The 23,748-nt window shown below is 39.3% G+C and overlaps 1 protein-coding gene across 1 annotated transcript in view; it reads right to left on the bottom strand.

The window, feature by feature from the left end:
* Positions 1-13,467: 13,467 nt before the first annotated feature.
* Positions 13,468-23,748, bottom strand: part of LOC309686536 (N-terminal EF-hand calcium-binding protein 1-like) — a gene marked incomplete at both ends in the record, with an annotated part of 10,716 nt that continues 435 nt past the window's right edge. The window contains 5 exons of the mRNA XM_082499244.1: positions 13,468-13,496; positions 16,650-16,741; positions 17,817-17,894; positions 20,019-20,131; positions 21,725-21,778. Coding sequence (XP_082355370.1) covers positions 13,468-13,496; positions 16,650-16,741; positions 17,817-17,894; positions 20,019-20,131; positions 21,725-21,778 — 366 coding nt within the window. The remainder of the gene's footprint in view (positions 13,497-16,649; positions 16,742-17,816; positions 17,895-20,018; positions 20,132-21,724; positions 21,779-23,748) is intronic.

The raw sequence follows: 23,748 nt of genomic DNA, 5'->3' as shown, positions 1-23,748 counted from the left end.
ATTGTTCCTCAGTGTGTAGTAGCTTCTGGCTGTGTTATGGGTGAGATAAGAGAAAAGGAGGAGATAATTGTGTTCGTTTTAAAAACTACAAATAGCACTATAAAATTCTGTCTAAAAGATTGCTGTCTCAATGTGCTTACCTATACTGCTTTGTAGGTCATTGAACTATTTCTTTATAGTATGTAATCAAGAGTAACAAACTACAGGTTCAAATTAAACTTCTCAGGCATTTGATGTTACCAGTATTCCTATTTACAGCTTTCTGCAGTTATTTTGCAGGACCTTCGTCTTTCAAGTTAGAGATGCATCAACTTTTATAAATAGCTACAGTTCTGACTACAGTTTAATTTATGCAAGAGTGTTTCTTTTCAGACTGTTCTTACATTGTAAAGAAGAAGGTGATTCAATTGCAAGGAGTAGAAAAATTGAACAGAATGCAGTTTTCTTCATGCACAGAAAGTATTGTTCAAAATCTTGGTAATTGGGAAAGCAAAATTGATTACTGAAACTGCGCTACAACAGTTGTTTTTAAATAAGAAACCCAAAACCATACATCCTTGTTTTAATATACTTAAAGGAAACAAGCTTCATAACTTAATTTTGTGAAATATATCAAAAACTGTTTAATTCTTTCCTCCCTATTTTAGTTATCTGAAATGACTGAAGTGAAGATCTTAACTCAAACTATGATGTCCTGTCAACCAAAACAGCATGAATCAGAAGCAAAGAAAGGTAAAATACTGCATGGAGATCTGTGTCAGAATTGTATTTTGTGGGTGGAAGGCAGCTGAACTTTGAAGAGATAGGGGCTGCATATTATTTTTTTCTGATTAGTCAGTGCTTTCAGAGTTTGGCTTCATTCTGTACCACAATTTGAGAGCAATATGAAACCTTCTGTTTTTTCACAGAACACTCTAGACAAAGTTTACAACGTGGCCATAACTGAGATGGGAAACCTCCACTGGTAGACTTGCTTACGTGTAAGGGTGTACCTGTCTTGTTTGTTTGTTTTTTGGTTGTTGTTGGTTTTGTTGTTTTTTTTTAAAAAAAAAAAACACAAAAACAAAAACAACACCAAAACAAGCCCCAAGCATAAAAAGTTTTCTTCACATAAAATCCTGGTTTTGCGTAAAATGCTTCTGTGTGTAGAAGTACAGGTTTGAGTTGCATCCTCTACCTGTTCGCAGGGGTCAGTCATGGCATACACTCTTTAAGATTATTGCATGCAACTAATTTAAGAATTTAGTAGCTTAGCTTTCTTTTCCTACTCTTACTACAGTTCTTACTAATTTTTGGATGGTTAGAAATCACTTCATTTCTTTTATTATTAGTCATGGACAGTTTGTTCTTGTATCAACACTGTCCTTAAGGTTTGCTCTTCATGCTTTTCTTTCTGTATGCCTGTCACTCAGTACTCGTAAAGCATAAGAGTGGTTTTGTCATGGTTTTGTAGTTTAAGCAAGCTGAACTTCTACTCTCTTTTTTCATTAAGGGATCTCAGATTCCAAACATATTCTCACAGTCCTCTACTGCTTCATGCCTGATTCTTCATTCTTAAATGTGTCACAGGAACTGCGATGAAGGTTAAGTCATCAGTTCATTGAGACAATTTTTTCTGTTAACGTCTTCCTGTAATTGGGCATGTCAAATCTGTCAGTAATCTTCAGTCCTTAAGTAATCTCTGGAGACTTGGTTAGTTCTGTTGCTCTTAATACTCAAGAACTGAAAGAGTTCTGTTAAGTTTTACCGAGCCTTTCCTATTTTTCCTCAGTATGAGGTTTCCATCACCCAGGTTCTTGAGCAGTAATTCTACACTGTCAAGTGTTACTGACTTGAAAGTTGGTCTTCCATGTATTCCCTTTCAGGCTCAGATTAATTTATTTGATTCTTGGTCTTGATAAATAGAATAATGTTCTGTTCTTTGGATCTGGTTTGGTGTTAGGCTTGTTCTCTCTGGTGGTGGCTTTCTGATCCATCCTTGTTTCTGCTTGTGGTGTGTAGAGGATATTGTGTTCTACAAGACCTTCAATGGCTTCTCATCAGGTCATGGTCCCGTATAAACCATCACTTTGAACCTTTTTTAGTGGTTAATTGCTGTGTGATGCCTTGCTCAGTCTACTCCACACTTATCCATAATGTCAAACTTTTTCCAACACTTATTTTCAAAGGGCTTTTGTTTGTTTGATGATTGTTGTAATCCTTTCTTTCAGAGTAACACAACTTTAGAGGTCCTGTTGTTGCCTACAAGTAAGTATCTTTTTTTTCCCCTTCTTCCTCCCTTCCATCACACTGAAATTTCCACTGCAACTCAGTTTTTATCTCCAGCTGTACTTAATTCTAGATAATAATTTCCATTTGATATCTATTCAATGGTAGTATGCCTTCAATTACCTGTCTACAGTTCTTAAGTGCTTTTTACTGCTATCTCAGTCACTTCGCTACTTTTTCTTTAGAATCATAGAATAGTTTGGGTTGGAAGGGACCTTTAAAGGTCATCTAGTCCAATCCCCCTGCAATGAGCAGGGACATCTTCAACTAGATCAGGTTCCTCAGAGCCCCGTACAAACTCACCTTGAATGTTTCCAGGGATGGGGCATCTACCCCCTCTCTGGGCAACCCGTTCCAGGGTTTCACCACCCTCATCGTAAAAAGTTTCTTCCTTACATCTAGTCTGAATCTACTCTCTTTTAAAGTCATTACTCCTTGTCCTGTCATAACAGTCACCACTAAACAGTTTGTCCCCATCTTTCTTATAAGTCCCCTTTAAGTAATGAAAGGCTGCAATAAGGTCTCCCCAGAGCCTTCTCTTCTCCAGGCTGAATAACCCCAACTCTCTCAGCCTGTCCTCATAGGAGAATTGTTCCATCCCTCTGATCATCTTTGTGGCCCTCTTCTGGACCTGCTCCAACAGGTCCATGTGTTTCCTGTGCTGAGGGCTCCAGACCTGGATGCAGTACTCCAGCTGGGGTCTCACGAGAGTGGAGTAGAGGGGCAGAATCACCATCCTCAACCTGCTGGCCATGCTTCTTTTGATGCAGCCCAGGATGCGGTTCACCTTCTGGGGTGCGAGCACGCATTGTTGGCTCACATCCAGCTTTTCATCCACCAGTACCCCTAAGTCCTTCTCCTCAGGGATGCTCTCAATCCCTTCATGCCCTAGCCTGTATTGATACCAGAGGTTCCCCCGACCCACATGCAGGACCCTGCACTTGACCTTGTTGAACATCATGAGGTTCAAGTGGGCCCACTTTTCAAGCTTGTCCAGGTCCCAGGTGTCATCTGCAAACTTGCTGAGGGTGCGCTTGATCCCACTATGTCACTAATGAATATATTGAACAGTACTGGTCCCAACACGGACCCCTGAGGGACACCATTTGTCACTGACCTCCATCTGGACATTGAGCTGTTGACCACTACCCTCTGGATGCGACCATCCAACCAATTCCCCTTCTACTGGACAGTCCATCCATCAAATCCATACCTCGCCAATTTAGAGAGAAGGATGTTGTGGGGGATCATGTCAAAGGCCTTACAGAAGTCCTCTTCTTTGTATGTTTTTAAACAAGGGGGGGGGAGAAACAAGCGGTAAGTTTTCAAGTATGCTTCTCTTCTTTAAACTATTCTTTTTAAAGTTATCCTCATGCCCTCAATAAGTTTGGGCATTACTACAGTCACTTGTGGTCAAAGGCAGGAAAAAAATCCCACTCATAGTTGACTTTGTGGCCTCTCTTGTCAACAGGCTACAGCCTGAGAAGCAAAAACTGTAGTCACTCAAGTGACTGTATAACAGTACAGGAAGCCCGTTATTCCTAAAGGAATAAATTTCTTTGTCACCAAGGGCCAGAGATAAAGTTTGACCCTTCTTTGCCTTATTCCTTTCCTCTTGTTTTTGCTCTTGTTTAAGAATATCAGCTTAAAATACAGATGCGGGTAAACATATTATATCTGAGGCTATGCTAGAGTAGAGGTAGTGGTACAAACTCCAATGATAACGTGCATGTTCTCAGCAAAGCCCTTGACTCTTGTAGATTTAGTGTAGAACCCTCAAAACTATTTCATTCGTATTAATCTGTTTGCCAGTTTACATGCAGCAGTTCTCATAATTACTTTTAGCTGTTGAAAGACATCAACTTGATAGCTCCAAGAAAAGAGACACTCAATTTTTGTTATCTGTCCCACTGAAATGTGTGCCACTTTGGTGTGAGTTATGAAGAGATTTTCTTCAAGAAAACTGGTTTCAAGACCAGTTTGTGGCATTTCTGTTAATTAGAACAAGATATAGGGAGTCTGTCCATAGTGTAAGGTTGGATCCACCTTTTTGTGTTCTTTTGTATTAAAACAACAAACCCTTATTAGCTTGGAATAGTCCTCCATATTTACTAAGTCAATTTGGTAGAGTTAAAGTGAAATGGTCTGTAATTTACTACAAATTGTCTGGATGCAAGGCCAGACTTAAAGTACTGCTGGTTTTAATACTGATTTTTATATTCCATGTGCAGCATTTCCACCCTTCTATAAGAAACTGAATCAGTTCTCTGAATTCCCAACCTTAATGCCTTGAACAATATTGAACTTAGTAATTTTGTATGTTCACAGAAAGGATCAAATACAGCAGAGATTTCCTTCTGAAACTTTCAAGCGTTTCTCTTTCTCAGAAAAAGCCAGAGTTTCTTCCTGATCATCCAATTGTACTTGAAAAGCCAGTAAGTGCATTTTTAGTATTAAGTGAAGTTATAAAAACAGTCATGGAGGTTTTGACAACCCATTTGATAGGAAACATTTTTCTTCAGACTAGCCTGCCAAATTGATAAAACCTTCAAAAGACAGATTGTGTAGTTCAACTCTGTTACTTTTGTACATAACTTCCTCAGTCACTATTTGGCATCTTACTGCAGCAAGTACCATATAAATGAAAAGTGTTTTTTCTTTATTTTCAGGAAAAAGATCAGGTATGCTTCCAAATTTAAAGTTGGTATGAAATCATATTAAAGCTTTCTACTATGAAATTGCAGTACATAGCTTTGGTATTCTGTGTGAATTCAATCTCTAAGAGAACAATCTTCATAAACTTCTGGCTCGGTGAAAGTCTGATTCCAGTGTTTAAGTTGTCCATGCATCAGTGTCTACTACAGAACTATTAATGAGCTTAATGCAGTTTGTGTTAGCATTCTTTCTGGAATGTGGTGTTGGGGAGAAATGAACAGAAATGATGAATGTGAAGGATATCCAGAAGTGCCAACTTAACCTTTGAGATTAAATTATCCTGAAATACTTGGTATGCTAAGAGAAAAAAATCTAATGGTTCGCATTCCACACACCAAGTGTAGGGAAACATTCTTGAGTATAAACATTATAATATCAAATCAGGCTACATGCTGGGCTGCTTTTGAGGCTATCAGGGTGTAGTTCTAGAAACAGGATTCCTATCCTGGAGAAGTATGTCCAGATGACTACTGCATTGGCCACAATTTGATGCAGTTTTAAACTTTTGAAATTTCTATTCTTTGGAAGAACAAAGCTAAGCTAATATATGACTGTGATGAGCCTTCCCTGATCTTACTTTTTACATCTTTCTGTTATACTTGTCCTCAAGATGAAAGCTTTACTTGTTTGAAAACCTGCCTGCAGATGGGGAGGTATCAACTCATGAATTTCCTAACGCACACACCCCCTTCCTGTTGCTTGAGTTTCTAAGGGGGGGAAATTTTGACAATATATACACTTTCTCATTGTTATGTTCATAGGTGAAGGAGGACCCCCCCACAGAAATGGAATCAGTGGACGAATGAACTCTAAAATTGCTCATGACTTGGCTAAATTGCAAAGAATTCGAATACAGGGAAAGAAAGATTGTAAAAACTGGTGCAAGCCAGGATGGGTTGCATATGTTTTAAGAGATTGTTTTGGGGCTGGAAGATCTATGTCTGTAGGATGATGTCATAAGTGTATCCAGTTTATATATAGTCTTGTCTTTAGAAATAGGAGTATCTCACTGATTGTGAGGCCTGCTCTTAAAGTCTTTCCTCTGCTTTGTGTAAGTCATATGTATGTAAGCCCCTACCAGCATATGATAGTTTATCATACAGGTAAAATAGAAGTGAGTTTTCTGAGCCTATTTCAGCTGCAAAAGGGGATGGGTAAATTGCAAACTCTTATTAGGATCTTGTGTTAGAATAACATAATGAGTATCACTTAGCTATCATTATAGGTGGCTTAAGCACAAAGTATGGATGGTTGAGTAGGCTAAAGGAAAAAATCTTGTTCTCATTAAAAGAAAGTAAAAGCTGGCAAATTTGCTATGTGATCTTGGAGACAGTGTTTGAAAAGGGTATTTCAAGTATACTGGTCTCATTAGTATATACAGGTGATATTATTAGCTTGCCAGTCATAGTTCAGAAGTTAGTCCCACATTATAAGCATAAAACTTGGTCAGTGACAAGTTTTTTTTTTTGGAATTGACTAGAATAAATGTTTTGGTGTTAATACAGGATAAAACTATCCACTGTTGTGTTCTGGCGTCAAATTTTAGTGTAGACATTGGATTTTTAGTACTTTGGGAGTTTGTTTGGAGGCTTATTAACATGAACTAAACATATAAGTTCTTTGGATGTGGACTGTCTTAAGATGTATTTTGTATGCCACCATGGATTACCAGCTTGCTTTTCACTAAGCAGTTTTCTTATTGGTGAGGAAGAGGAAAAAATTACCATTGTTTCCAAGATCATTTCAGCTCTGGAGTCCCCAGCATAAAAAGGACATGGACCTGCTGGAGATTGTCCGGAGGAGAGCCACGAGGATGATCCAGGGGCTGCAGCACCTCCTATGAGGAGAGGCTGAAAGAGTTGGGGCTGTTCAGCCTGGAGAATAGAAGGCTCCGGGGAGATCTTATTGCGGCCTTCCAGTACCTAAAGGGGGCCTACAGGAGAGCTGGGGAAGGACTTTTTACTAGGGCATGTAGTGATAGGACGAGGGGGAATGGCTTTAAACTGGAAGAGGGCAGGTTCAGATTAAACATTAGGAAGAAGTTTTTCACTTTGAGGGTGGTAAGGCACTGGAAGAGGTTGCCCAGAGAGGTTGTTGAGGCCCCCTGCCTGGAGGTGTTCAAGGCCAGGCTGGATGTGGCCTTGGGCAACCTGGTCTAGTGGGAGGTGTCCCTGCCTATGCCAGGGGTCTTCAAAGTCCTTTCCAACCTAAACCATTCTATGATTCTATGCTGAATTTCAAGAATGAAGAGTGATAAAACACACTTCAAAATTAGAAGAAAAAAAACCAATAACTGCAAACATTTTATGGGACAAAGACCTGCATTATTTCCTCTTCTGAGTTAGCTGCCTCTGTTGGAAAACATTACTAGTGAGACTTTCATCAAATACAGGACTGATTAGTCAACATGGAAATAGGAAAGGCCTCTGACTGCTCAGAATGTGGGGGTCATTGGTATATAGCTTCTCTTAAAACAGTGACACTGAATAAGCAATTTTTCTGTCCGGGAGAGGGTTTATCTCAAATGAGAATAATCTGAGCTCAATATGCCATAAAAGGATTGAGCCTATTACAGTTTTTTCTTAATACTTCTTATAATATATAGGTTGAAGGAAAAGAGTTTCATAATTCTTGAGCATGTAATCTGAGAAGGCACCTGGGATCAAAGAAAAATTGAAGATAAATTCAAAACTGATTTATCCAGAAAAGGCAGTTATTTCAGGCTCCTTCTGGTGCAATACAGTGACATCAGTCTGTCATGTCAAATTGCCTGCTTTGTGTGACACTTTGCTTATTGAGACTGGATGTCAGAGTTTGAGCGTTCTGCGCTGAAGTAAAGAAGTTGATTAATAGTGGAAAGCCTATAGGACAAGTACAAACAGCTTTAGTTTTGATGCAGACAGTGTTTTCCAGGTGCTGTTCCTTTCAAATCTATTTAGTGATGAGAAAAAAATTATAAACTACAGTCTTTTTTTTAGGTTTGTATTTTTTTGTCTTATTTATTTCTTTTTCTTTCCTAAGCATGTTTTTGGTAGCTTTTAATGAATTTTCCCAGAATCATTTATTTTGGAAGGGACCTCTTGAGATCACTTAGTCCAACCTCCCTGCTCAAGCAGAGTCAGCTAGAGCAGGTTGCCCAGGATTGTGTCCAGTCAAGTTTTGAGTATTTCCACAGGCAGAGCCTTAACAACATCTCTGTGGAGGGATTGCACAGCCTGTTGCAGTGTTTCACCCTCACAGTGAAAAAACAATCGGTTTGGGGAGGCTGTGAAAGCTGTGTCTCTTTCATCAGATCTTACTGGATTTTCTCATTAGTTAAAAAGAAAAAAGAAATCAAAAATCTTCCTCAGAGCCTTTCTGGTTTCTGGAAGGGTGGGAGATAGACAATCTAATTTTAAGGACATCCTGTAGTAGAGCTGGTACGATAGTGAGAAATTATCTGAATGTTGCTGTTCCTGACATCTCTAAGGTGAGTGCTGAGGGGGATTGTTGTGGTGTCCTGATAACAAGTCATCTAAATACAGTGCTCTTTTGGTAAAGCAGTAACAGAAATTATAGTAGAATGTTTGTATCCTGATGATATCATTATTCAGGTCGTGTTTTCAGTGGAGTGTGCAAAACCACTTAACTTACACTGAACAGTAAGTGGTGTTCAGTTGTTCCATTTTCCATCCTCTTTCCTCTGCACTTTAGTTTCCTTCATGCAGCAGATTCTGTAATTACATGGGAAAATTTCAATGTGTTGACTGATCCCATGTCACCCATTTTTCTGCACAGAAAACAGAGGGATTGATGAATGCATGCATAAATTAAGTGAATGATGCTTAAATGGGGCAGAAGGAGACCTTCACATAAATTTCTAATGCGGAAAAGACAATCCTACAACATGTCAATGAGATGGTATTTAGGAGCAGGTGGTTGGTAACAGTTTGCTGCCAAATTGAGTATTCGGGTGGTTCTTGCCCATCTTAAGACTTTACTAGTTCTGAATTTTTGAAGTCACTGCTGAAGTATATGGCCATCTATGAGCGAAAGGTGTATTTTCAGATGGAGAAAGCTTCCTAGAGTGACTTGTACAAGGGAGATGTTGTTATTACAGTTAGTGGGCTGTGGGTTGTGCTTGTCCTGAAGGACATTGGGATTTTTTGAGATGTGGGGATCAGGCCTACCTATTCATAGCTCAGCATTTGAACTGAAGTGATGTTACTGTGTTGAGAAAGTCTGCCAGGAAGGCTTCAGATTAAGTCTCTCTGGTTAATGAAAGTAGAACTGTTTGTATTAATCAAAAAAATACAGAATCGTTAAATGTAAGTGGAGTAGAAAAGGGTTATAAGCAGACCCATGAAAACTTGGTTTAAATGACCTCTTATAACTGAAGTAATTTGAGAGTTTGTTTGTCTTACAGGAAAAGAGCAACCCTTTTATTGACATATGCAAGAAGTGACAGGTTGTTTGGAAGATGACAAATCCATCAATGAAGGAGCTACATATGATCTAGATCTTTACAATTTTTGAAGGTACTTGGGTGCCTACTGATGGAAGTAGGACCCTATGAAACTTATGGAAATGCCTGTTTCTTCCAGCAATTGCCTGAATGCTTTAAATGTCAAACCTTTAATTTGTAATGCCTGAGATGGTAATACAATTACAATGAAAATAAATAATTTTACATTTTGCTGTGCCAGAATTTTGTCCTTGAATCGTCTGTGTTAGGTAGACATATAGTTTGACCATAAATTCTAAACCAGTACTTGATGGGGTCTTTTTGCTTGCTCCCACCTCCTTTCCTTAGCAGTAATAATGGACCGACAAAATCTGGTTGTGTCAAATCTCACATGTTTTGGGGTATGTGCTCCTCTAGCTTAATCCCCTCCCTCCCCCCCCCCCCCCCCCCCCCCCCCCCCAAAAAAAAAACCCCAAACCAAAACCAACCACTAAACAACCTGAGCCTTCACTTGCTTGCTTTCTTAATTTGAAATCTCCACCTTGACACAAGAGATTCCTTGATATTTTGTGGATACATACCTTCTTTGAAGGTATGAAAGTGTCTTGTTACTAACAGTTTCACTAAAATGGGAAATCTTCTCTTATCATGGATCAGAACAAGAGAACTGTCGACGCATTCAAGTCCTTGAAGCTCTTTGTAAATAACTGTCCAGTGGTTTTGACTTTGAAACGTGTAAGGAATGGGCAAAATTGAAGAACAAGACAGATTTTAATCATGTCTTATATGGGTAAAAGGGTGTACTAATACATAGTTAACTCTATAACTTTTTTTCTTAAATTAGAATAGTATTTAACAGTGAAGTGGAAAGCAGTAGTTTGAGTATTTCCTGAAGGTATCATCCAGTTGACAGGCATCAATAATATTTTGTATGTATATAATTACCTTCAAAACCTGTATTCAGACCTACAGTAACATTATTTAACTGAAGGCAATTTTTTAATCTCTGTCACAAATTATAATGGAAGCTAAATAAGAATGTGTTGAATAGTAATTACAATAGTGCAGAAAACTTTCAAGTTGTGTTTGATAGACACGAGATTTCTTTCTCTGAACTGTGCAAGTAAACTTGTTTGAATTCAGTTTCTTTTCTGTCTAGCAGCAGTTAGTCAATTAAACAAAGCTTCCAAGTGTATTCTATTTGTATGTTGTTTACAAGTAATGCTACAAAGAACCGAAATCTTTTTTGTTTGTTTTTTAATCACTAGGAGTTTTTTAGAGTGAGTCCTATGGATCTTTTTCACTAGCATGTGTTGAAGGTAATTTCTGTGTGTAGGTCTCAAAACTCTTAAGTGAAATTTCTCAAACTTGTCCTTGTGTACGATTCATTAGGACCTGGGGTATTGGTTGACAGCCAGCTGAATGTGAGCCAGCAGTGTGCCCAGGTGGCCAAGAAGGCCAATGGCATACTGGCCTCTATCAGGAATAGTGTGGTGAGCAGGATCATCCCCCTGTACTCGAGGTGGGGCCTCACCAATGCCAAGTACTGTGTTCAGTTTTGGGCCCCTCACTACAAGAAAGACACTGAGGTGCTGGAGCGTGTCCAGAGAAGGGCAACAAAGCTGGTGAGGGGTCTGGAGAACAAGTCTTGCAAGGAGTGGCTGAGGGAACTGGGGTTGTTTAGCCTGGAGAAGAGGAGGCTGAGGGGAGACTGTATAGCTCTCTACAACTACCTGAAAGGAGGTTGTAGCGAGGTGGGGGTAGACCTCTTCACACTAGTAACAAAAGATAGAACAAGAGGAAATGGCCTCAAGTTACGCCAGGGGAGGTTTAGATTGGATATTAGGAAAAAGTACTTCACAGAAAGAGCTGTTAAGCACTGGAACAGGCTGCCCAGGAAGGTAGTGGAGTCACCATCCTTGGAGGTATTTAAGAGGTGGGTAGATGTAGTGCTTAGGGACGTGGGTTAGTGGTGGTTTTAGCAGTGCTAGGTTGATGGTTGCACTTGATGATCTTAAAGGTCCCTTCCAACTTAGACAATTCTATGATTCATGAAAGTGTTTTTTTACTAGTAAATATACAAAGGAGAATAACTGTTAGAAGGACATATGACCTACTAGAAACTCCCCCGGCACCCCCAATTGACATGAAATTCTAAAGCAGGTTATTTTAAGAGTAATTTTAATATACTTTATCCAGTGAAAGGAAAAAATGTAAGCCTCAGTGTAGTGTTTCAGTTTTCGCTTAAGAAATTACCCTCTAGCAGTGTCACATGTCATTGTATTTCCTTTGTCGGTAGATCAGTAGTGAAAAAAGAAAACATGCCATAGACTAGACTGACATGTTGGCAGAGGACAAAAGCCAGCCAGATCCTCAGGAATAGAAGTTTTACTTTTACTTTGCTAAAGACACGAAACCTTTAAACTTTCACTAATCTGCCATTTGTGAATGTAATATGTCTATTTGGATGCCAAATAGAATGAACAGACCATGTCAATATGGGAAAGGTTTGGACTTCATCGTTGAAAGCATTCACTTTTGCTGAGTTACTCTAAGGAGATTTAAAGGTGAAATTTGTCTCTAACATGAGCACCTACGTTTAGGTGTGTAGGTATCACTTTCTGACATCTACATTTGCTTAAGAACCTAAGCTCCATTGACTTTTTTGGCAAAGGGTTTGATTCAGTTGCCTAAAGGTAGGCATCTGGTGGCATCTGAGACATGTAGGATATCTGAAGCAGCTGTGTGGGCTTGGCATGAATGACACAACCTATACGTAATTCATGTCCTTCTCAGCTGGGAGGTGGAGACCAGTTGGGATACCCTAGAGCATCTCACAGGTACTAGATGCCTTTGCTTAGGCAACTAATTTTGCCTCAGAGCTCCATTGATACAATAGGATTGCATGCAGGTACCTCAGTGTGATGATACCTTTCTTAAACTTGAGTTCAATCCTGGTCATGGTTTCTGGAATACGGAACCTTACTGCAATGAAGATTGCTTGCTTCTAGTCTAAATTCCCTACGTGTAATTGCATATGGTAATGTGCTGGTTGAGTTGGAATGAAAATAGAGAAGTCCTACAGTGAAGAAGATTATTTTTTTTTTAATTGAATATGACTTTCAAGTTACTTTTTGGGTACTGTTTGTAACCTTGGACTGCTAGCTGAGTGGAGAGAGCGGTCATTAGCGTGTGGAGCTTGTCAGCCTGTCATGGAGGTTACAATAGTCACTTGCCTTTCATTCTTGGGCTGGAGGACACACCTACTGCTCAGATGCAGGGACAACAGCAAGATTTCTTAGGGAAGAAAGTATTTCTACTTCCAGGTTTATGGCTCTTTTTATGTTCTAACAGCGGTTTCTCTAATGACTTTTCAGTGAGCTGCCAGTGATCTAATTAAAATATTTTCTGAGTGTTCAGGATGTAGATTTCAAAGCAAATTGGTTGTGAAAAGTTAAGTCTGTGGACCCAAAGCTGCTTGGCAGACAGGCAGGCGTGCCTCCTCTTGCGAGGGTGGGGGCTGGAGGCTGTGAAGGGACAATGGTACTGCCTTGTCTTGTCGTGGGCAGAAAATTTCCCGTATGAGTGAAGTTGACACAAAAAGTTGTCCCTATGTTTATTCTCCTAAGCAATGACTTACAGCTTCTCTGAAGCGTAAGACATTTACAAAACTGTTCGTGTTCATACCGGTTTCTTCTGTAAAAGGAGAAAACAGCAGCATTAAGTAATAATTGTTTATTAGTGTAAGACTAAAACTTTTCACAAATATTTATAGTCATACCAATCAAGATGTACTTTTCTGTGACAGTTTGGTCTGGATATACACAATAAACAGTTCAGTGTAGTTGTTTTATTTCAGCTTTTAGAATGCCTCATTTCACTGAAGAAGAGAAGGTAATAAATGTGCGTTTTAAAATGGAAAATATTACATCCATGGTAACACAGGATCACATCATAAATTCCTAACCTGGCACACCTGTACACTGCTATATGAATGTCACTGTAATGAAAAACAATGCAACATTAACAGTACGCAGCTTCTAGTTGTTGTTGAGGACCCACCACGATGCTGAAAGAGAGAAGAATTTATTTAGTTGTTAACATAAAGAGTATTTCTGTCTCTACCTCTTGTAAAACTCCTAAATAAAATAGCTATCATGTGCATAAAGAAACACTCATTTATATATGCAGCTAATACTACTTTATTTGAAAACTGCATATTTTCAAGGACAAAGCCTCTCCAGGCAGGGGAAGAATACTTAAAATACCAGGAGAGCTGAATATAACTGCTGGGGGGGTAGCTTTAGTGCAAGAATTTATATCTCTTTTTGATATCCAAGGAAGCATTAACGTGTCGTAGGTGTGGATGCATAGAATTAAGCACCCAGATCCCAGAGAGCAAACCACATAAATCCTTGCTCCTGTCCTGCGGCATGCGTCAGTATTCTAGCTGAGCAACGTGTCCCCTGGGTGGTTATGCTGCCTGTAATGACTTTCTTTCCTGGTGACATTATTCAAACCTGGTGCTGTTCTTTTTACACAGCTCAAGGAATTAAGAGTGTTTTGCCCAAAAAGTAAGGGAATTGATGGGCTTGTAAAATGTCATTCCCATAAAAGAAGATTTGTAATCATGAGATTATAGACAGGGCTGTAGTGAAACACGTTTGTACTTCTCCCCCACAGCCCTTCCCCATTGCCCTTCTGAAATTGAACCTTATACAGAGAGGAACCACAAGATTAGACCGTTCTATGATTCTATGCCATCCCTGGAGGTATTTAAAAGTCGGGCAGATGTGGTGCTTAGCGACATGGTTTAGCGGTGGTTTTGGCAGTGTTAGGTTGATGGCTGGACTTAATGATCTTCAAGGTCCCTTCCAACCTGGACAATGATTCTATGATTTATGGAGAGAGACAGGAAGGAAGGGAAGGAATTGTGACCGTATCTGAGATGCCAAGGCCCCTCAGCGGAGGGGTGTTCCAGGCTTGGTAGGTTTTGCGCAACGCAATTGGGGAATTAAATTCATTAATACAACTTGTTTCTGTGAATGTGTCCATAAATGGTTCAATTTATGGCATTCTTCTGAAAAATGTTATTCTTAAGGAAGAACGTTGAGAATGTACTTAAGAATCCTACCCGAATTTGGCCTAGTAGTCTCTGACACATCAGTGGATTAATGAATTTTGGCAAAAAAAAATGCCAATTTAACAGTTTATTTCACGGATTACCATGTCATAAGTGTTCAACAGTTTTCCCCTAGCTTTTGTTTTCTTCACCAAAAGGTTCTCTAGTGTCCTCAACTCCAGTTCTTATGTAAAGATTAGGTATTCACTGAAGATGAATGGAGTGATTCGTGCCACCCCAGTAGACTCGTGCCACCCCAGTAGATTGGCCTGAAGCAACTTGGTCAGTTAACGGGTGCGCAAGTGAGCGTAATAGGTTTTGGTTCCTGTTAACTTATGGTAAATTAATTCCCTTTAGGATAATACTGGATCTAAGAGTCTTGAAAGCCCATGTCTTCCTGAATCATTCTTAGCCAGCTAAGTGTATCCTTATTAATTTTAATTAATCAGCTGAATGACGACTCTTGGGTTGCGATCTTTGAATTAGATTCAGAATAGTGTTTAGAATTGTTTCTGTTCTTAGTTAACCAGATGTGTAAAAACCTGTAGGTGTGTCTGAGCTAAGGTAAATTTGTTTTTAAAGTAGAGGCTATCTGTGTGCTAGTTGCAGACAGGTTGGGTTTTTCCCTGATTTTACAGTGGTATTGCTTTACGGTGTATAAAATTCTTTCATAAAGTGTACTGGTAGCACTGCAGCCATCCTTTTTTACTTCATGACCATTTTCTGTCTTTCAAATACAAGTATGCTTTGTGTAGATCAAATACTCAAAGTACTTTGCATGGAAGCAAAGTTCAAATGTCCGCATGGATTTCTAAATAACAGATAACCTATAAAATGGTGAAAAGAACTGTGAATGTGTTCCTTCTCATTGCCCCCCCCCCCCCCCCCCAAGGAGTGCACAGCGAGAAATGCTGTTTCTATGGCAACTGCCTGCCAGGGTAGAGCGCTGCAGACTGAAATCCTTCTTAGCAGGTGAAGTCGATGCTTTAAGGAGCATTTTGAATCCCATTTCAGACACTTCTATATTTAGGCATTTATAAACGATGTTTACATTTTATTGTATGTTAATTGTACTGTGTAAACATTCCCGGATCACTCCCCTGGAACACTCCTGGGTCATACAAAGTCCAGCCCTTGGACACAAAGAAGTTTGGGAAAAGGCTGTGTTGTTTCCTACAGCCAAGTTTGTATTAAATCCAGCAATTTCCCAGTAAGATACAAGATTCGAAGGGATTCTTGGTTCATTAAATGCAATCTCTTGATACTGCAGGAATCCCTGGCGTATAACTGTGTGTTCAGATCAGGCTCATGAGGTCTGAAAATGTCTTGGCTGGTTTCTTTTAAGGAGAAACACCAGGTATAGGACTGTGTAATTTTTTTTTTTTTCTACTAGATGGGGTTTTATTATTTTAAATTTAGTCTGTATTCAGACATAGGGGAAAACGGGGTTTCATTGTAATAGATTTGTGTTGCCTGAGAAGCTTGCTGTCTCCTCCCCAAAGATATGGGCTTGATGTGTGCTTTGCTTCATCCTGCACTGTCTCTTTTAACTATCATTTCTCTGAGCAGAAGATGTTGTGTGCTCATTGGTTTGTATTAGAAATAGTAATCTGGACTCATTAACACCTCCCTTTTTCAAAGTAGTTTGTTTTTTTCCCTGTTTTAACATAGCAGGGAGCATGTACAATAAATTGCTTAGTAACCAGAAATTATTAGTAATTAAGACTCGCATCAGTCAATGTAAATATGATTAAGTTGAAGGCTTCATCAGCAAGCAATTTTTTTTGCCTGAAAATCTTAAACAGCGTCTATTTTACTAGTCACAAATTGTATTGTTTATTCTAGATATTTTCTTAAATAGTGTACGCTAGCGTAACTTTCCACTATATAAAATAAAGCCTTGTGGGTCTTATTCTTGCTGATGCATTTTACATTTCTGTGCTTAAAATAAAACCACTTGGAGTCCCTTCTCCTTCATACTTTACCAAAGAAAACCTGACTAAGGGTGATATTATGCAGTGGTCCTGCATATGAAACACGCTAATATAGCAGAACTCTTCGCATGGAATAAAGAAAAGACTGTAAAAAGTTGGTATTTACCAGGGACTACCATTGTTGTGATGAGCTCTGGAGTTTCCAAGAAGTCCACGTTACTTCTTTGGAATGTCTTGCTGTAATTCATTTGAAGGTGGCTAAATAGTTGTAAAACATAAGAATAAGAATCAAGTTTTTGAAGGGGGCTAAAGATTTTTATGAGCATCAGAAATTTTACAATTAATGCTGTAACAGAGGTTTTGTTCTTCAAAACTTAGAAAATTATGATAGTGAAGAAAGAGACCAGATAAGCTGTGAAGTTTTGCATGTTATATTAAACACGCTTTTTCTTCTGTATGCTTAACTGTTACCCCGACAGTCATCTCTTGGTTGTGACCCGGTATAGCAGTTCTTGTTCCAAGTGTGTTGATGTTTTATCAGTGTTCTTGAGTCTTTCTGAGAGTAAACTTTGAACTGGAGGTTTGTTCAAATGGAAGGAAACTAAGCTTCAAGAGCCTTCTCCGTTTTCCTTCAGAATGGTATCTGTCTACAGATTTAGGATCGTGGGTTTTGTTTGGGTTTTTTTTTTTTTTTTAATAGTAAAAGTAGTTAAGGAAAATCTCTCTACTCAATTTCTTAGGCATCTGTCTGCTGCAGGCTAGAACTCAGCCGGTAGGACTTTTAATCACTATAACTTCTATTTTGGCCCCAAAACAGACATTCTGGGAATCTGTCAGGTGGGGTTTTGTGATGCGGATTTGGGAAGCTTTGGGACAGCTCCCCATGACTGCTTGCATGCTTGAGTGTGTTGCTGGATGGCACACCTCCCGCCTCATTAATTTCTTTCATTGTCATCATTGAACTAGGGCCATATTGCTGTTTCCCTATTACTTTGTCTCTGATCAACTCCCACACATCTGGTGCCATACCTTTCTCTGTCTGCTTTCAGACATAGTCTGTTCTGTTCGCACTAGCTGTGTCTTTCTGACATTTTTATTTATATGTTTCAGTATGTTTTAGTCTTTAGCAACTGAAGTGTTGTTCTGAGGTCTTAATTGTTATGTATTTAGCAAGAGATCGATTAGCAGTATTTAAAGTAATTTGTATTCAGTCCTTCTACGCAACTGCTCGCTAACCTTCAAAACTTTCTGTAGTAAAAAAAAAACAAACCAACCCCCAAACAAACAAACAAACAAACAAACAAAAAACCAAACCAAACAACCCCAAACTTACCTATTCCAGGCATTGCTGTTCTCCCAGAACTCATAAACAATGAAGCGGGAATCACTTGGAATCTTCTGTATGGAAACACTAAGAATTGTAGGAAAGAACTAGTTTAATCAAACATGACAAAGTTATTTGACATACACATCTTATTCCAAATTGCTTACGAGTATGAACCAAATGCAGTAATTTTTGGAAAAAGAAACAAATTAAACCCCCCAAATAATAAATTTAACAAATAAGTGATTTGGGGAAATATACTGTGAATTATCTGAGCTTTATTTAAAAAAAAAAACAAAAAAAAACCAAAAAAAAACCCTCATGGAATATATTTATGGCTTTTTATTTATTAATATTTTATCTTAGTACACTTATGATGGACTCTTATGTGAGAAACTAATTTTTTATATTGCTCCAGTAGCATAATTTATCTAAAGAAATGCTAATTGGTAATACAGGAAATGAATCAAACAACTGTGGTTCAGGGAAGAACAGCTAATACAGCATATTGCACGTAGAGAACTGTTCAAGTAAGTTTGTAGAGTAACTTGTGCTGTTTCATTGAAGAATTAAACTGTGACAAGTCATCCTTTTGTACGAGAGCTGTATCAAAGTGGCATAGTTTAGGTGCTTTGGAAGCAAATAGCAATGGAGTATAAAGACAGATATGCTGAAGTCTGCATCAGATACACTTTTAAAATAATTTTTAAATAATAAAATAATATTACTTGTTCTTATGTCGTTCAGCTAACAATTTATCATGGGTGAAAAATGACCCACAGAATAACTGCTGATCCTTTGCAGAGAATCATCCTGCTTATTATCCTGAGCATATCAGCTTTATAGCGTGTAGGGTACTTGGGCATTTGGGTACTCAAATCGGTGTTTAGATGTATAGCACAAAAAATATATGTACGTATTTCTCTGAGTGCCCAAGTGTGAGGTTGCTGATCTTACTGCTGATATGCTTGCAAAATGGTCTCTGATTATATTTTATGCTGCAATAAGAAATTTTGTATGATTTATTGGTTTTCTCCAGCTGTATGCAAACGTACGTTGTGAAATAGCAAAAATTGCAAGAACTGTCGGAAAAACACAAGGCAACGTCAGGAGCACCTGCAGTGAAAAACCACCGGTAGGTGGCATTACAGACTTACCAAAGGCCTGTAAACTTGGGAAAGAAAGTAATTTTTTGCCATCATTTGTTCAGCTGCATTCTGAAGTCATGTAATCTCTCCTTCCTGACAAGTTTGCCGTCACTACAGTGTTTGGTTGGGTGTTCGTTTTTGGAAGGCAGCTGGAGGACTTCTCTGTGTTTTTTCCAGCTCTTGGCCCACAAGAGAATTTTATTTTCCTCATCTGTCTGCCTTTACAAATGAACCACTGCAAAAAGGTCACTCTTCTTCCACCTTAACTTACTCTTTCTGGTCTGTGAGCACTACTGATATGATCACCGTTAAGTGAGATGATCTCATAGCAACAAGGCTTATAAATTAGGGATGTGATAGGCAGCCTTCGACATGTTTGAATATATAGGAAGATCCTGTATTGTGTACACATTACAAAAATATTTGTTTCATAATTTGTTTCTGTAGTGTGTACAGTAGTAGCTTTCTCAAGTACGCTAATTTAGAAAATTCAGTACAGTGGTGAGTCACTAAAATTTATTCTTAACCCAGTTCTGTTGTTTTATTTAATTCTAAAAGGAGCAAAGCAGAAATACAGTGTTTTATGGAAAATTTTGCTTTGTAATTTTTCCCATTCTTTATTACGAATGAAAATTTTAAAATGCCAGCCTTAAGGAAAGATTTTGAAAGCTTCCAAACAGAGAACTGGCAAACAAGTGGGTAAGTTTCTCCCTTGCCAGCTGAGCACAAATGAAGGATGACAAATGAGTTGTCCAATAAAGAGTGTCAGCCAGCCTAGGAGCTTCCAGAAGCCACGAACTGACGACCTGCAGAGCTGAGAAGTCTTGAAAATTTAGCATCTTTGGCATAGCCTGTGTTGCCATTTTGTGATACTACTTAAAGTCTGCATATACACTCCTCCTGATTTTAGGTGGCTTTGAAAAGCTTTGTCTTACGCACATGCGTCACCAGCCAGGAAGGAAGATGTTACAGGTTCTCTCTTCATCCAGCTCCACTGAGAGGTTATTAAAGAAATCAGACTACATCCCTTCCTTCAGCCCAGGGGCAATAACATTGTACTTACTGCAAGCAGCCACCCTGAGTAGAAGCAGATTCCACGTACTGCTTCAGAGCAAGCCGGAATGCCTCGATTTCTTCTTCTATTACAGTCATTTGACGTTGAACGATCATGATGTGCTGATACAAAAACATGACAATGTTACTGCCATATCATCCACTGAATTCCTTGTACTTTAAACTCCAAAAAGTCTATCATAAACCAATAAAAAACACAATCATCAAAAAAAGCCCCACAAAAGTTCCTTTGAAGTTTGCGGTCCCTGTTTTAGTGCTTTGGAGTGGGGAAGTAGAAACACCCGAGTGTAGCTTTTTTATCTCGTCAGGCTGAGGCATAGAATGGAAACACCCAAAATGAGTGTTGACCTTAGAGAAATTGAGAGTTGTCCGAAACCTGGATGAGAAAGTATTTTCAGCAGAGTGCAAAGCAAGTGTTTATCTTTCCAATATTCAACAATAAAGTCAGCGTGTTTCCTTGGATTAATCTTTTTGCAAGCAGGGGTGAGGTTTGAGGTAAGAAAATATTCTCACAATCTGCATTGCATGCGGTGTTGCTTTCCTTGAGGTGCTCTGGTAGATCTTTCACCTTTCAGAGCTCTGACTCGCACCTGAATGAGACGCCTAAGGTAGCCCCTCTTAAATGATGAATAGAGAGGGTTTTTTTTTCCTCCACCTTTCTGCAAAAAATGAACAATCTTTATAAACAGGACTATGGAAACACTTGGTAGCACAGAAGTCCTATTTATCCTGAATTATTATGGTTATCATTTAGTTAATGATTAGTTAGTTAGTTTACATATTGATTCATCTATTGAAGCTTGTCAGTTTTACTATAGAAATATATAAAGGAACACCACGTGCTTTTTAATTAATACAACTTCCTCCCATGTACGGCTTTTTGACTTGTTTCTGCCTTGATTAGTGGTACTGTTATCCCATGGATCATCCCTCCATCATAGGCAGCCTCTCTAGCAGTATTGTATAATCTCATTTAAAAAAGGAAAAACTGTAATACAACTCCTGTGATGAAATAAGGCATTTGATAGATTGTCTATTTTGGTTATTTTTTCCTGTGTATTTGATTTGCATTTTGCTTGGTTTAAAGCTCAGAATTTAGGAATGTTAGTGTATTTGACAAACTGATCTTGGGACATGAAGTTAATTGAAAGTAAGTTTATTTATGGTCATGATTTTGGTTTTCTAAGCGGTAATGTTAGTTACTGCTTAACACTAGATGGTCCCCGGTCCTTCCTGGTAAGGCTTCCTGTAGCACTTTTGGGAGGGAGGGAGGCTGGGAGGCTGTACAACCATGATTTGAAGGATGCGTGCAGCATTTAGTGATCGGGAGCTGAGAAGCTATCACCCCATAAACACTGCTGCCAAATTCAGTAAATCTTATAAATGACACCTATTACTCCTTATGTAAGCTGAGTTTTTGGTTCATTGTATCCTTTGAAAACAATGTGAAAAATAAGATAAAAGTTTCTCCCACATATTCTGAGTGTTGGTGTGTTGCGTCTTGCACAATGCATTCTGCTGACTGAGGGATTCTTATCACTGGGGAAATGGAGGATGGCGATAGTTTTATTTTTTAACAAAAGGGATCAGGTGAGATTATTGTCTCAATAGCAAATCAATGCAAATAGCAAATTTGCAATAGCAAATCTCATGGCAAATCAAATGTCAAAAGTCATTATCTCGAAAAGCACTTACAGATTTTGCATTTTCTTCCAAAACTTCCTCTTCAAATGGCTCAAGCTTTAGGTCCTTCAGGCAGTTTAAAAGAAAATGGAAACATAAGAGGCAATACTACAGCTATATTCTGGTCTTACCTTTTTAACAAGCTATTCCAATAGCTAGATTCTGTTACATCTCCCAAAGTTATAATTAAATCCCTTCTTTATTAGCTGTAAGTCAAACACAAGCATTGTTTGCAGAGTCTTGCACATTTTGGTGGTTAAATTCAACCCAGGTTGTTCTATACATTTTTATTTATAATGTTGAGCAGGTAATTTTTCATTTTTAACAAATCTGCTTGCGCACAAATGTATGTTGGACTTAATTCAGAAAAGACCGGTACCTTCTCAAGTTGTCACGTGGACTATGAAGGTGAGCAAGGATGGTAACTTGAAATGAACTACCAGTCATCATAAAACTTTACGTGGAATAAAGCTTCTTGGGGGAGAGGGGGTATAGTTGCATGGGACTGTTTTCTCGCATTGAAAAAGATGTGCACCGTGCTCCCAGTCAGGTTTCTGAACTGCTGCACTTGCTTCTGGGGACGGACTGGGCAGCAGCAGACAGATGGGTGTGTGGGGCAGCAGGATGCTTGCTTAACGCCCAAACTGGATGCGCGCTTCGTCAGTCAGGGGTTCATGCAGACACCATCTCGTAACGCACACAAAATTATCACTTACATGCGAGGCACGTGCAGTACCCTCTAACCCAGTGCCGTATGGATACTCTGAAAAATATCCCCATGCCTGAAAAAGAGCCTCTCGATTTGCAATAAGCAGCTGAAGCAAAATGCACTCCTTGTTAGTGGCTTCGCTTCTCATTGCAAACAACCCTTGTGTAACAAAGATTTTAAAAAAAATATATAATTCTTCTACTTGCAGCTGGGTGAAGAGGCGTTTTTGCCTGCACAAATACTGTACTCGCTGACAAGCCAACAAGGGGTGTGCAGGCAGGATCCCAATGAACAGGGGACCTCCACCAGCAGCAGGCGGCAGGGCAAAGCAGGAGTGAAGTGGTGTCCACGCAGTGACTGCAGTGAAGCTGTACCTCTCCTGCAGAATGCGTCCAGAAAGGCATGAAATGGGGGCTGGGGCTGGGGGGAACACCCAGCTTCGATAGCTCATTTGTCAGACCCTTCAGCTAAAAACCCCGAGGGAAAAGGCATGTTCCTGTGGTTCTTCTATACTTTCACTGCAATTTGTTTTAGGGATAGGTATGGGGAAAAAGAAAGGAAAGGAATGACTCAAGTTGTACTGCAAAGTTTCTCTTAAGGTAGCAAGAAAATAATTCTATTTTTTCCAGTATATGTGTCTTTAGCATTTGAGGAAAGAAAGACAACTTACGAGACTGATTCATGGTTAAATTCACCTTTGACAGAAGACAGCAGAAGAGTTAGACAGCACTAAATCAACTATTCACTGGGTAGTTTTCCAGTAGGAACTGCTGATGGATGTCTTGCTGGCCCCCTCAAGAAGTTATAAATAACCTATACAAGTTCTTCAGTAATGTCATGTCCTTAGACAGGGCATGACTCCGCAGATGAGGTAAGACTACACAGAGAGCTTGCTGTGACCTCGGGGCACGTGAGCACTGGCACATAGTCCTCATCTGTGCAGACAGAGTGCTCAGGCAGCAGCTATCTCGACATTGAGCATAAGTGAAGTAGCCCAACGTGGAGACGAGAGCTGCTGCCAGACCCTACTCATGCAGCCTGGAAATGAAAACTGACCAAGGCTGCAGCTCAGAGCTGAGGCTTTACCACCCCTCCTCAGTCCTACCTCACCTCAGCTGAGAAGCGGCAGCTTCTGACATTACCTCTTCGTGTGGTTGTGTGATCCTTCTCATCTGCTTTAGGGCAAAGTCAAAAAGAAGAGCTTTAGTAGCTGCCTGAAAAGACAGCTGAAATGTAACACTAGGTTGGATGTGGTGGGCTGACCTGGAACATCAGCTGGGATAAAAATGATGAAGTGACCAAGTGGTCACCACTTCCCACCTGGGAT

This window comes from Vanellus vanellus, assembly GCF_965231255.1.
Source record: "Vanellus vanellus genome assembly, chromosome: 2".
NCBI classification, from domain to species: Eukaryota; Metazoa; Chordata; class Aves; order Charadriiformes; family Charadriidae; genus Vanellus; species Vanellus vanellus.
The sequence above is the reverse complement of the archived record's forward strand: the minus strand, read 5'-3'. Positions and strand labels throughout refer to the sequence as shown.